Here is a 15,250-nt window from a genome sequence, read left to right as displayed (position 1 = left end):
ACAATAATACAGGGTGTAACAAAAATACAGGTCATAAATTTAATCACATATTCTGGGGCCAAAAATAGTTCGATTGAACCTAACTTAGCTTAGTACAAATATGCACATAAAAAAAGTTACAGTCCTTTGAAGTTACCAAATGAAAATCGATTTTTTCCAATATATCGAAAACTATTAGAGATCTTTTATTGAAAATAGACATGTGGCATTCTTATGGTAGTAGTATCTTAAGAAAAAATTATAGTGAAATTTGTTCCTTTAAACCCCCCCCAAACTTTTGTGTACGTTCCAATTGAATTATTATTGTAGTACCATTAGTTAAACATAATGTTTTAAAAACTTTTTTGCCTCTTCGTACTTTATCGAAAAGTCAGTTTTTATCGAGATATTTTGAATATTTGTCAAATCCACCACATATTTGTATATGGCAAAGTAGGATTATGGAGACTTGGTAATAATATGAAAATTTATTTGTGATTTACATTTTTAGGTATATTTTGAACCATATTAAAAAAGAAGCAATATCTCGATAAAAAGTGCCTTCTCGAAAAAATACAAAGAGGCAAAAAAGTTTTAAAAACACTGTGTTTAACTAATGGTACCGCAGTCAAAGTTTAATTGGAACATACACAAACATTTGGGGGGTTTAAAGGAACAAAACCCCCATAAATTTTTTATGTAAACATATTAAAAAAGAAGCCGCAACTCGATAAAAACTGCCTTATCGAAAAAATATTAAGAGGCAAAAAAGTTTTAGAAATATTGAATTTAACTAATGGTACCACAATAATAATTTAATTGGAACGTACACAAAAGTTTGGGGAGGTTTAAGGGAACAAAACCCCCATAAAATTTTTATGGGGTGCACAAATTTCACTATAATTCTCTTTTAAGATGTTCCTGCCATAAGAATTATACCTGTCCATTTTCAATAAAAAATCTCTAATAGTTTTTGATATATTCGAAAAAATCGATTTTCATTTTGTAAGTTCAAAGGGCTGTAACTTTCTTTATGTGCATATTTGTACTAAGGTAAATTAGGTTCATTCGAACTATTTTTGGTCTCAGAATATGTGATTTAATTTATGACCTGTATTTTCGTTACACCCTGTATAATATGTTGTAAATTTTTTATTCAGATTATTTATTTGTGTAATTTTTGTAAGAGAACGCGCACACAAAATAGTCCCTCTCTAGTTCCTAAACCAAATCCAAAGTGCTTATTACCCACTCTACTTTCTCACAGAAGGATTACTCGGTTTTGTATAATTCGTAAAAGTGTGGCTCATCAAACTGATTAGCCTAAAATCGCTGCATCTGGTGTGCCTGCTTTTCTTTGGTAATGGAGCTTTGTATTTTTATTTAATTTTTAAATTACAATTTTTTCCAGAGATATTCGACTCTAAATGTTTTGTAGCGAGATTCTTCTTAACTGAAACGGTCTAGCCCTAGCCGGTTAAGATAGTGAAAAATGCCCCCAGCGATATGCCAAAAATTAGCATACCATGCTGTTCTCCATCAAAAATTATTCGACCAAAAAATTTAGATCCATAACCTCAAAAAATTAAAAAGGGGTTTTTCGTTATTTGCGATGTCTTCGGTTTGAATCATCGTACATACTTCTTTTTTCTTTTATTTTGCAGTATCTTTTATGGCCTACCTACAGCATAGCTAGTATTTTTTCCAAAATTTTTGACGCGTAATTCATTTTTTTTTCTTTTGAAATTTTTAAACTTGGTTTAACCAAAAATTAACCCGAACAAAATTCTGAAAAAAAAGTATATTACTTAATGGGTATCACACTATCTCTATTATGTTTTTTTCAGATTTTTATAGGGTGGGCAATGTGGGCATCATGATCAAACTAACAAAAAATCATAGATATTTTTTATCTTTTAATTTGTAGGTTTTTTTATTGCGTATAACTTATTATTTTTTAGAAAATGTTTGGAGCGAAATTCAAATTTTTTAACGTTTTTGAAATTTTTAGGTATACATAATGTTTTCAAAAACGTTAAAAAATTATTTGGAAATAATGATTCCAGAAGATGTTCAATTTTACTTGGGAAATATATTGGAGAAAGTTGCAATGCAGCAATCCTTGTATGGTTCCTCCTATATAAATACCGTTGCACGTCATCCGCGTCACAGTAAGTGACGTCACATGTTACCAACACAAAATATTTAAGTCGTAGGTCTGTTTGTTCTTAGAATCATTTAACCAAGTACACTGAAATTACAGCCGCTAGACATTTGATTATATACGCGTAGAAATAATATTTGAAGATTTCTATTAAACTGGTAACACTTATTTGACAATTGTCGTGTTGACACTTCAGATTTGTTTTTATTATTTATAGAAATATTTGTTTTATATTTATTGTTTCTATTATTTACTTTAACTTAAGATTATTCCTTAATTCTTGTTTTCTATTTCTAGAGTTTTTATTTATTTACATTGAATATTTTTTTGTTGTATAATCCACTTCTGCAATAATTATGTGTTATACAGTGTGGGCCAAAGAAAACAGTCCACCTCGATAGTTGATAGTATTTATTAGATTTTAAGGAAATGACGAAATAGGTCGATTTTTGATCTAAGGGGACACTTTTTACGGTACATACATATGTCATTTGTCAATCCCCTCCCTTCCATTTCCCCCACCCCTGATTTTTAAATAGGGAATAGGGGTCGTGTGCTAGCTCATTTGAAAGGTTATTCAGTTCTCTATTCAGTAATATAAACATTAACATAATTATTTATACAGGGTGTCTCAGAAAAAAAATTTTGATTAAATTAATAAACACAAAAACAAGAATGTATATAATTTATTTAATTCAAAATAAATTCTACTGCCGTCACAAAACAGAATTTTTTTTTTTATAAATAAACATTGCCTTTCGCTTAATTTCAATGTTCAAGCTGCCACCCATCTGCCTCTTGGTAGGTTAAATATTGAATTTAAGCAACAAACAATGTTTATTTATCATATTTTTCTGTCAGCAGTTGAATGTATTTTGAGTTAAATAAATTACATACATTCTTCTTTTTGTGTCAATTAATTTAATTCAAAATAATTTTTGTTGGACAGCCTGTATAAATAATTATGTCAATGTTAAATTTACTGAATAGAGAATTGAATAACCTTTCAAATGAGCTACCACACGACCCCTATTCCCTATTTAAAAATAAGCTGTGGGGAAGTGGAACGGAAGGGGTTGACAAATGATGTATGTACCGTAAAAATGTGTCCCCCATAGATCAAAAATCGACCTGTTTCGTCATTTCCTGAAAATCTAATAAATACTGCCAAATATCGAGATGGACTGTTTTCTTTAGCCCACACTGTATTTGGTTTAAAATGATTTCAGGATTTTTTTTGTAATTTGGCAACAGTGTCAACTTAGATCTCTGACGTAGATAATGACGTGCAACGGTATTTATATTGTATCAATCATATATCGCTTTCAAATGAAAAATTTCCGCTATCATTTCTTCACTGATTCCTCTTTTGATTAACTGACTTTTTTGTTAATATTGTTATCATCTTTATCTTCGGATATTTCACTTTGTTGTAATCTACGAAGCAGGCGTATAGGTCTTGGTTAATATCTAAGCATTGTTGAATAAGAACATTACAAAATATGAAGCAAATAGTGCTTCCCTTGTGCCCACAGTTGTGTTTATTCTAGTGTGTTTTAGTTATTAAGGTACCTAGGGTATTATAAGGATAATAATGCTTGAGGTCAATGGTATATACGTTGACCGAAAACGTTATTATCTATAATACCCGTGGTGCCTTCAACGTTTAATGTCCGACTAAATTCTTTTTTATATGCAAAAAATTTGAATGAATTTTGAATTAATTAGTTTTCAAATAAGTACATGTAGCAGTAATAGTCCTAACGTAATTGTGGTAACTATAGTTTTACTTAGGTTTTTATTTGTCAACGTGACAGTATTTATTTGTCAACGTGACTTCGACACCATGTCATTATTTGTCAAATAATATCCCAGTCGGAGATTATAGTTAATTAGGTACCAAGGGTATTATAAGGATAATAACGCTTGAGGTCAATGGTGTATATACCGAGGGCCTTCGGCCCGAGGTTCATACGTTGACCGAAATCGTTATTATTATAATACCCGTGCTGCCTTCAACGTTTAATGTCCGACTAAATTATTCTTTATATGTATGCAAAAAATTTGAATGAATTTTGAATTAAGGAGGGGGTATGGTTTGAAATCAACATATCAAGCACATTTTTGTGAATTTTTTTCGAAGCTATGGTAGAATTATTTTATTTTTAAATTAAATAAGCATATTAAGTACAATTCAAAGAATATGTTAGAAAAAAATTCAATCCAAAATATTGAAAAATAATCCATTGGTGACAAATTTTGACAGGCAGCTCACAAAAAAATGGATTTTGCGGTGGACATCAGAACTCGACACTCGATCATACGAAACAAAAAATTCAAAAAGATTTTATTAGCTTATGAGTTTCACGAGGTCACAACGTCGAGTTTTTTTTATTTTTAATGATTTTTGAATTTTTGGTATCACTCAGAAATCAAAAAAATTAAATTTTTGGTAAAAATTTTGTGAAAATCAACAGATTTATTATTGTTGAACAAAAAATAAGCAAAAAAGAAAAATATCTCGACGTTGTTACCTCATGAAATGTCTAAAGAAAATATGTGCAAAATATCAGGTAGATCGGCCTAGTAGTTTTTCAGTTACAATGTCCACCGCATTTGAAAAAACAGTTTTGAGAAAAATGCGTTTAAAGTTTTGACAACTGCATCTTCATCTTCTTATTTGTCTGCCAAATCGTAAAGTGATGCACATTGGAATATGTTTTTTGAATCGAGGAATAATCTACAAAAGAGAAGGCGAACAGTTGTTTAACGTTTCTCACTACGCTCAAGCGTGCTGGCGCGAAGTCGCGGCAAAGCGAGTCGAAGGTAGGGATATTCAACACCCTGTATCTCTGGTAATTTTACTCCGATTATTTTGAAATTTTCAGAGTGTATTCTTGAAAGTATGCACTTTTATTTGAAATAATAAAAAAATTAAATATTTCAAACCATACCCCCCCCTTAATTAGTTTTTAAATAAGTACATTTACCAGAAATAGTCGTAACGTAATTGTGGTAACCATGGCCCGAGGTATATACGTTGACCGAAAGCGTTATTATTATAATACCCGTGGTGCCTTCAACGTTTAATATCCGACTAAATTATTCTTTATATGCAAAAAATTTGAATGAATTTTGAATTAATTAGTTTTTAAATAAGTACATTTACCAGAAATAGTCGTAACGTAATTGTGGTAACCATAGTTTTACTTAGGTTTTATTTGTCAACTTGACAGTATTTAACTAGTTATTTAAATTTAATGCCCAACGGCATTATTTTTCAAAATAACGCCCTAAGGCAATATATCATATTTAAGTGACTTCGAAATCATGTCCTTATTTGTCAAATAATATCCCGGTCGAACATTATAGTTATTAAGGTACCAAGGGTATTATAAGGATAATAACGCTTGAGGTCAATGGTGTATAGACCGAGGGCCTTCGGCCCGAGGTATATACGTTGACCGAAAGCGTTATTATTATAATACCCGTGGTGCCTTCAACGTTTAATATCCGACTAAATTATTCTTTATATGCAAAAAATTTGAATGAATTTTGAATTAATTAGTTTTTAAATAAGTACATTTACCAGAAATAGTCGTAACGTAATTGTGGTAACCATAGTTTTACTTAGAGTTTTATTTGTCAACTTGACAGTATTTAACTCGTTCTTTAAATTTAGTAGGCCCTAGGGCGTTATTTTTCAATAACACGCCCTTGGGCGTTATATCGTACGTAATAGAGTTCGAAATAATGTCATTATTTGTCAAATAATAGACCAGTCGGACATTAAATTCTTAACAAGGTCTGTAGTATATGTAACAAGGGATTAATATTTTGGCAGTCTTTGCATTCTGTTGAATTTGCGTTATTTGGTACAATGTATATGTCGATTCTAAAGGCACGTATCCATTACGTTGGTGCTCCGGCTCTGTGTAACTACTCCAATGGATACGGCATGCGCTCCTCTACATATAAACCGTCACCGATTGGATCGCCGAGGGCGAGCGCCAACGTATCCACTATGTGGAGCAGCTACACGGAGCACCAACGTAATGGATACGTGCCTTGATATTTCTCGATATTTGGTTTGGACCACGAGATTTATTGGTTTTCAACCCTCGCTGTCCTTGTTCTTTTTTCCCCTGGCGAATTTTCTTAGTCTCCAAGAACCATGATTAGTAAGTTGTTGGTTGTCATTATCTTCAGCCATGGCCATTACTAGAGTAATATAATAAGGTGGTATCTCGTTTTATTACTTTTCAGTAGGGATGGCGGTTTTTGACAAAACACCGGTTTTCGGTTATACCGGTTTTTTTTGCTTACGGTTTAACCTGCTGGTTATAACCGGCCTTTTCGGTTTTTTTAATCCAATAGGTTACAAAGTTACATTTACAATACACTTTAGTTTGCGATACTCCATTCGACTCGATATCAATATGATCAAAATTAGTACTATCGAAAGAACATGTACTACTTTTAACACGTTTGTATATTTGTAGAATAGGTACATTTTAACTCATTTAATACTTCCTGTATGAGTGTATCGTTTTGAAAACGTAGCGAAATTCTTGGAGATTAGTATTCGCAATCAGTAATTCGATATTCATAGTCAGAGCATTATTTTTGGTAATCAGAAAAAGTCATTCACCCACTTTCAATATCAAGAGTTAAGTGTGAAAAATAGATGATGTTTGCGTCTAATTCAACCAGATGACTTCTTATGTAAATATTATGATTATAAATACCTTTTCAAGGAAATAGTATAATAAAACTTAATAATTGTTTCTGGCTGACGTGAGATTGCACTTTAAGTTTGCTTCTGTATTTTATAAAATAAAATAAAATTTAAATTATGGTTTTGTTTGGAATAATTACTTGAGAATAATAATTATGATTGGGATCCGAAATAATACCTAACCTAATCCTAATCACCGTAAAAACCTAATAACCGGTTTTTACTTTAAAAAGAAAAAACCGGTTATAACAGGGACAAAAAAACAACCGGTAAAACCGGTTATTGCGAAGTAAAAAACCGGTTTTAGGTTTAAACCGGTAGGTTTTTCCCATCCCTACTTTTCAGATGTACAGATATCTTTTTGTGGATAACACTGCGCTTTCTACTGTCTAAGCTTTTGTCTATGTTCAGTTTTGTGACTGCCAGCTGCCACTTCTCAGTTTTCTCGCCATATCTGATCATCCCCATTTAGTTTAGCGCGGTTTATACAGGGTGTCCAGAAACTCTACCGACAAACGAAGACAGGAGATTCCTCAGATAATTTTAGGACAATTTAACCCAATTCACCTAGTCCGAAAATGCTTCCTAAGGAAGCTAGAGCTCTTTGAAGATGGCGTCATGTAATTAGTTTTTCTTAAATACCTCCAGAACGCTTCTATTTAGAAAAATGAAAATTGGTGTACATATTTACTTTCCAGAAATGAATTGGGTTAAATTGTCTTAAAATTATCTGAGGAATCTCCTGTCTTCGTTTGTCGGTAGAGTTTCTGGACACCCTGTATGTATCTATTACTGCAGTTTTGAGTATTACACATACCTTGTGTAATCCTATTTTCTACAAATAACTTACGCCAGTCAATGGGAGCAAGAATAGGATATTACCTCCGAATTCTATCCTACCGCATGGATTTTAATGAAATTTTGGGCCTAGTCCCTACTTATCTCCTAATTCAAAGTCTATCCTATGCATATATGTGCGCTTTTAGCTTGTGGGTGGTTCCCACCCCTTCTCGGGGGGTGGAAATTTTTTGGTTAAAATAACCACGGAAGTGGCTAGAGAACCTAATTCTAAGCAAAACCTGTTCTATAATTTTTTTTTGAAAACTCAAAACTTTTTGAGTTATTCGCGGTTGAAAATTGCCCATTTTCATTGAAACGTAACACCTTTTCGAACGGGTTTTTGCGAATACCTTAAAAAATATACGTCTAACTAAAAAAACTATAAATAACAATTTTGTAGCTTATAAAAAAAAGAGATTTGTTCCTTCATAAATCTTCAAGTTATAATACAAAAAGAGATATGGTAGGTGAAAAGAGTTTGTTTTTTTGCTGCATGCTCAAATCGGTATATTCAACTTGAAATAACAGAGAAACGGTCGATTTTAGGTGTATAATGCTACCAATACCTTTTGTAGTGCTTGAAAAGTCCTTTAAAATGAGCAATATTAAATGTCTATTACGTTCAAACTAAGCGAGATATGCTGCAAACAAAATTGATGACTAATGTATTTTAAGAAAAAATGAGAAGTATATTTAACCCCTCATCCATCAGAATTTAAATGCATCGTTTTCCTTCTACAATACTTTTTATCAAAGTGTTATTTCTGTTTACAAAAATTGGACGGGTTTAAAATGAATGGTTTTTGTAAAAAAAATAAGATCAAATTATAGAGCGCATTTTAAAATTTTCTTAAAAATCTTCCTATTTCTCCATGTAACTGAAAATAATAAGAGATACAGTAATGAAAAACCAAAACAAAATTTTTGCCTAAAAAAGCCAACATTTTTGTTCGGTATCCTTTTTCGTATCTCTTTTTATTTTCGAGTTACATGTAGAAAAAGAAAGATTGTTAGGAAAATTTAAAAATGCGCTCTATAATTTGATCTTATTTTTTTAAAAACCATTAATTTTAAACCCGTCCATTTTTTTGAACATAGAAATAACACTTTAGTAAAAAGTATTGTAGAAGGAAAACGATGCATTTAAATTCTGATGGATGAGGGGTTAAATTAGTCCAGGGCGCATCTGTTTTGAGATGGACGTTGAGAGGTGACTCAAATTTTTTTGCAGAAATTGCTTGAAAAGAACTGAAATAATAATACTTGAGTTATCCTCCCACTCAAAATGGTCCGGAACATTGTTTAAATAATCAAAATATGAAGGAAAAATTCGATTTTTTTTATTGGTTTTTTGATTATAACTTTAAAACTATTCATTTTTGAGAAAAGTTGTACTAACATAAAAGTTGCGTAATTAAATTTTCTATAATATAGAATAGTTAAAAATTTAAAAAATAGTCACCCTTGTTGCAAAATAGCAATAATTGCGAAAAAAAAACCATACAAAAACAAGTATTCGCATTTTACGTTTTTCAACCATTTATGCTACACTTACGACCTTTATATTTTACTCAGAAAAACTTTATGATATAATAAAACAACACTGTAAATTTCATTAATATCGGTTTAACAGATTTTGCAAAATAAATTTTGCAATCCAGCTTTCGCAAAAAAAATTCATTTTTTTTTAAATGTTGCAGGACTGAAAATAAAGCAGATAGCAAGTTGAATTGTTCTTTGCTTAAAGAAGTGTACTGTACCTTTCATTTGCCATTTGCAAAATTAAAATCGAATAATTACCACGGCGTCAGGAAATTATTTAAATAAACATTAATTTTTGGTGCTACGCGCAGGACAGCGGTGTTCGATTCACACAAGTTGATTTCCACCAAAATTTCTTCCAATCTGTATCTAATATATTATTTTCTTACTCTATATTTTGTTGTATTTTAATATTTTAATTCCACAAAAATCAAACTAATTTTATTATTGTTTAAACAATTACATATGTTTAAAAATAATAAACTTTTATTCTCTAAGTTAAAATATATGAACAAAGAAAGTTTTTGCTAAAAAAAGTGTTATTTCAAAGGATAGAAGTATGTGTTTTTATTTTTCAATAAACAAATTTATTTATTTATATCAAAATGTAATAAAAATTAAAATGTATCAATCATTATCAAAGGTCATTGGAACGCCCAATCAGAGCAAACTATCCGCTGTCCTGCGCGTAGCACTAATAATTAATGTTTATTTAAAAAAATTCCTGACGCCGTGGTAGTTAATCGATTTTAATTTTGCAAATTGAAAATGAAAGGTACAGTACACTTCTATACGCAGAAAAAAATTCAACTTGCTATCTGCTTTATTTTCAGTCCTGTAACATTTTGAAAAAATGATTTTTTTTTTGCGAAAGCTGGATTGCAAAATTTATTTTGCAAAATCTGTTGAACCGATCTTAATGAAATTTACAATATTATTTTACTGTATCATAAAGTTTTTCTGGGTGAAATATGAAGGTCCTAAGTTTAGCATAAATGGTTGAAAAACGTAAAATGCGAATACTTGTTTTTGTATGGTTTTTTCGCAATTATTGCTATTTTACAACAAGGGTGACTATTTTTTAAATTTTTAACTAATTCTGTATTGTAGGAAATTTAATTACGCAACTTTTATGTTGGTATAACTTTTCTCGGAAATGAATACTTTTAAAGTTATAATCAAAAAACTAAGAAAAAAATCGAATTTTTCCTTCATTTTTTGACATTTTGATTATTTAAACAATGTTCCGGACCTTTTTGAGAGGGAGGATAACTCAAATATTATTATTTAAGTTATTTTCAAGCAATTTCTGCAAAAAAATTTGAGGCACCTCTCAACGTCCAAATGTACTAATATTTTTACAGATGCGCCCTGGTCTAAATATACTTCTCATTTTTTCTTAAAATACATTAGTCATCAAATTTGTTTGCAGCATATTTTGCTTAGTTTGAACGTAATCGACATTTAATATTGCTCATTTTAAAGGTCTTTTCGAGCACTAAAAAAGGTATTGGTAGCATGATACAACTAAACTCGACCGTTTCTCTGTTATTTCAAGTTGAATACACCAATTTGAGCATGCACCAAAAAACAAACTATTCTCACCTACCATATCTCTTTGTATATTATAACTAGAAGATTTAGGAAGGAACTACTCTCTTTGTTTTTTTATAAGCTATAAAAATGTTTTATATAGTTTTTTTCGTTAGATGCATAGTTTTTAAGTTATTCGCAAAAGTCCGTAGGTGTCATTTTTCAATGAAAATGGCCAATTTTCAACCATGAATAACTCAAAAAGTATCGAGTTTTCAAAAAAAAATATATAAAACAGTTTTTGCTTATAATTAGGTTCTCTAGGCACTTCCGTGGTTATTTTAACCAAAAAGTTTTCCACCCCGAGAAGGGGTAGGAACCACCCCCTAGATAAAAGCACAATACCGGTATAGGGTAGACTTTGTGTCTTGAGCTCTTCTCTACTTACTGTGAAAATGTGGTGTTTATTTAAAACAGTTTGTGAGCGACCGGTTTCGGCATTCACAGTTTATATGCCATCGTAAGGCTATTTAAAAACAGGATCGTCAGGCCCTTAAAGAAACTGAACAAGCTAAAAATTAATAAATGTTTCAATAGTTGCCCTAGGTGACATTTTAAGTTTAGCAATAGTTAATAAGTTACAAATCGACCAGTACTAATCTAATGTTAAAGATGGCATATAAATTGTGAATGCCGAAACCGGTCGCCCACAAACTGTTTTAAATAAACACCTTCAATAAGATTGTGAGTATTAGACTCCTTATACATCATACCCAACATATGATTCTATATAGTTTATTTGTTTTTTTATTATTGTAGTCTATGATTGCGATTAATCTAAATTACGATTTGTATAGGTTGTGATAAGTGACTATTGTATATTGTTAGTATAATGAAAATAAAAACAATATTCTATTTTTTAGAAAAAATTAGTTTTATTTTACATTTTGTACCGTTCCTAATTAAACACTCAGTCTAACACTTATTTATTTCGAAATAATTTTTAGTCGATGGCACAAGCAATAATTTTTGAACAATAACAACTAGAATATTTCTTAATATTGTAGTCGGGATAATATGAAACTAATAATCTTTGGAGAGAACTACAAGAACAATACAGGAAATGACGATTCATTGAACATTGTTCAATTCTTGTGCTTACACCTCTAGAATTATTTCGGTTTACGCAATTTATCTATAAATTACAACTTGGTGTAACATCGTTATTTTGTGAATCTTTGCCACACAGACACTGTTTGCCACCTAAGCCATTTGGAAGACAGATGTGATCTTTGGGACATTGATTCTTGTAGTACTCGCAGACGTTGGTTAAAGATGGACACTTGTTTGCTACAGCTACCAGTGCAAATAGCCTGTTTCCGGTGCCTCCTAGTGGGACAGGTAGGGGTGGAAGCCTCTTTAAGTTGTATTTTTCTACTCTTTCAATTTTTTTCCTGTAAAATATAAATATAATCGTTAGTGTAAACCTAATTATAAATTGAAATTAAGAACAAAGTGTGTTTCATAACTTTTTAAAGTAGGTAGTAGTTTTTTAATGTTTTCAGTTAGTTTTTTTATTTAAATCCAAGTTTAATAAAATTTATGGTTAATAATATCATCGTTTATATAGTATTAGTTGGTCAACCCAACAGGAAAATTTGTTTGATTCTAAATTGAGACAATCACCAGATGTCACCACCATTTCTGTCAGGATCGCAACGTCAGACGTAACTACGATAAATCCAAAATGCATAGACACCAAGTTGGAGACGATCCTATTCATAACACCCCAACTCGCATACATATTAAGAAAAATAAATATATGGTATGGAGCAAATAAAGGAGTGACGATAGAAGGCGAAAACCTAAACCATCTGAGATTTGCCGATGATGTTACGCTAATAGCAAAAGACAGAGAAAAAATTGCATGAAATGCATATTAGACCTAAATACCAAATCAAAAGAAATAGGATTAAAAATAAATCTAGCAAAAACTAAATATCTAACCAACGAATCTCTAGATATAAGTGGGAATATACATAACTCTGTACAACAATAATATAGAAAAGTTTGAGTCGTAGGTATATATACTTAGGACAAAATATAGAACTGTCAAAGCTTAACCTGAAGCACTGAAGGCTGATTTAAATAAATGTTCCTTAGCATGGGCAGCATTTGATCGATTACAAAAAGTATTTAAATCAAACTTACCAAATACCTACTTAAAGGCAGCAACGTTCGATTAGTACGTGTTCTGACATACGGAACTGAAACTTGGTCTTTTAACAACAGCGTAGTACACAAATTTCAAGTGACTCAGAGAGCTATGGAACAGAGAATGGCAAGTCCAGTGAAGAGATAAGCAAACGATCAAAAGTAACAGATGTTATCCAGAAGATTGCTATGTTAAAATGGAACTGGGCAGGACGAATGGAAGATAACTGTTAGACAAAGCGATTTCTCGAATGGCGACCAAGGGCAAGCAAAAGAAGTAGAGGCAGACCTCAAACAAGATGAACTGATGACATCAAGCAAATGGCTGGACACGAATGGACGCAGCAAACAGCAAACAAATATGAATGGACACACCTAAGGGAGTCTTTACATCCGAAGATGGATGGAATAGCTATTGATGATGATTTTATGAATAGATATCCTACTTACGTGATCCAGTCTGACCAAAATATCTCCTTATCTGTAGTGGTAATACCAAATGGATAAGTGCAGTTACTGGCTATAGTCTGTTTCTGCTTACTATCAATATTAACACATTCAATCTTCTTTGTACCAGCATCCGCATAGCATAACTGTTCTGTTTCGAAGTCGATAGTTAAAGAATTGGGAAGGGACACATCCGAACCTTGCAAGAAAATTCTTCTATCGGAGCCGTCAGCGTTGGACCATTCGATTTTTGGATCCTTGCGGTTCCAGTCTGTCCAGAAAATCTTACCTCTTTGGGGGTGAACGGCTATTCCTCTGGGGTTTACTAAGCCAGTGTTGAAAAGGGTTCGGCGTAATTTTGATTCTATGTTCGCTACTTCTATCGTGTCTAACGTTGAATCAGTCCAGTAAACATTACGGGCTACCCAGTCTATAGCTAGACCTTCAGGTGATCCTATATCTGATATTAAAAATAAAAATTAATAAAAGAAATCATAGAGTGGATAAAAATTAAAATTGAAGACTTTTGTGAACAGTTTTTTATGCTATTATTTTTAATTTGGGCTAATATTCTTTTACACAATTCTTTGTTAGTATCTTTAAATAAATGATTGTTTATCATGCCAATAGATACCTACATACTCCAGGGAAATAAGCAAGCAAGTACCTGACAACTTTTTTAGTTATTGTCTTCTTCTTTTAGTGCCTATTCGTTTCGAATATTGGCGATCATTCTGGCTATAATCATTTTATTAACTGATGCTTTAAATAGACTAGTTGTTGTGGAGAACCATTAGTTATTGTAGACATATAGAATGAAAACCTACCTGTTTCCTGCCTAGAATTCAGAGCTCTTTTTTAATTAAATTATTAACAATTTAGTGCAAAAATTGAAACACTGAAAAACAAACATTGAAAAACCTTCAAAATGCCGATTTTTGAAAGTTAAAAAGTTAATTTGTTGCTTCGCAAACTGCAAAATAATTTAAAATCGTTATTTGTTAATAACTTTTACTAAACCTAATTTAGAACTTTAGTGTTTCAACCAAAAGTTGGGTATTGGGGTACTAGTCTTGTCGCCAGGGGTGGGGGAGTACAACGGCCTCCTTTATTCAGATGGACTTACCCAAGTTTTTTATGTATTTTGACCCGTAGAACATGAATTTTTTGGGTAACAGTTGATCCGGATGTCGATAAGATTGTTATAAACAAAGAACTTGAGGAATTACATGACAGCGATTTCTCGCAAAACAAAACATTTATTTGTATTTTTTGGGTCATTCTAAGCAAAAAATGTTTTGATAACTTTTTTCGTAGGATGCATAGTTTGCGAGATAAACGCGGTTGAACTTTAAAAATATCAAAAAATTGCAAGTTTTTAACCCGAATAACTTTTGATTAAAAAAGAAAATATCAATTCTGCTTACCGCATTTGAAAGTTCAAGTCAAATTATATCGGTTTTAATTATTTGCATTGCTAAAAATTTATTTTTTTATTGTTAAAGAAGCTATAAACACATAGTGTGTGAGTGATGTTTTCAATGATCTCCCATTTAAAATCGAACGAGTAGGTAGATTAATAGGTACAAGCGCAAGCGAGGCAATTTCTATGTAGCATGCTTTAAAACGCATGTATTGTCCGCGGGAAACGCTATATGTTTATAGCTTTGTTTAACAATAAAAAATAAATTTTTAGCAATGCAAATAATCAAAACCGATATAATTTGACTTGAACTGTCAAATACTGTGAGCAGAATTGCTATTTTCTTTTTTAATTAAAAGTTATTCGAGTT

At 31.5% G+C, this 15,250-nt stretch overlaps 1 protein-coding gene across 3 annotated transcripts in view; it reads right to left on the bottom strand.

Annotated features, from left to right (window-relative positions):
• Window positions 1-11,706: 11,706 nt before the first annotated feature.
• LOC114331339 (nidogen) overlaps window positions 11,707-15,250 on the bottom strand; it is an 85,980-nt gene continuing 82,436 nt past the window's right edge. For all 3 annotated transcript variants that reach the window (XM_028280872.2, XM_028280874.2, XM_028280873.2), the window contains exons 17-18: window positions 13,461-13,917; window positions 11,707-12,250 (exon numbers count right to left, since the gene is read on the bottom strand). In XM_028280872.2, the coding sequence (XP_028136673.1) occupies window positions 11,992-12,250; window positions 13,461-13,917 (716 nt within the window). In that variant the 3' untranslated portion in view covers window positions 11,707-11,991. The remainder of the gene's footprint in view (window positions 12,251-13,460; window positions 13,918-15,250) is intronic.

This window comes from Diabrotica virgifera, chromosome 1, assembly GCF_917563875.1.
Source record: "Diabrotica virgifera virgifera chromosome 1, PGI_DIABVI_V3a".
Taxonomy (NCBI): domain Eukaryota; kingdom Metazoa; phylum Arthropoda; class Insecta; order Coleoptera; family Chrysomelidae; genus Diabrotica; species Diabrotica virgifera.
This window is presented reverse-complemented; position numbering and strand designations above follow the sequence as displayed.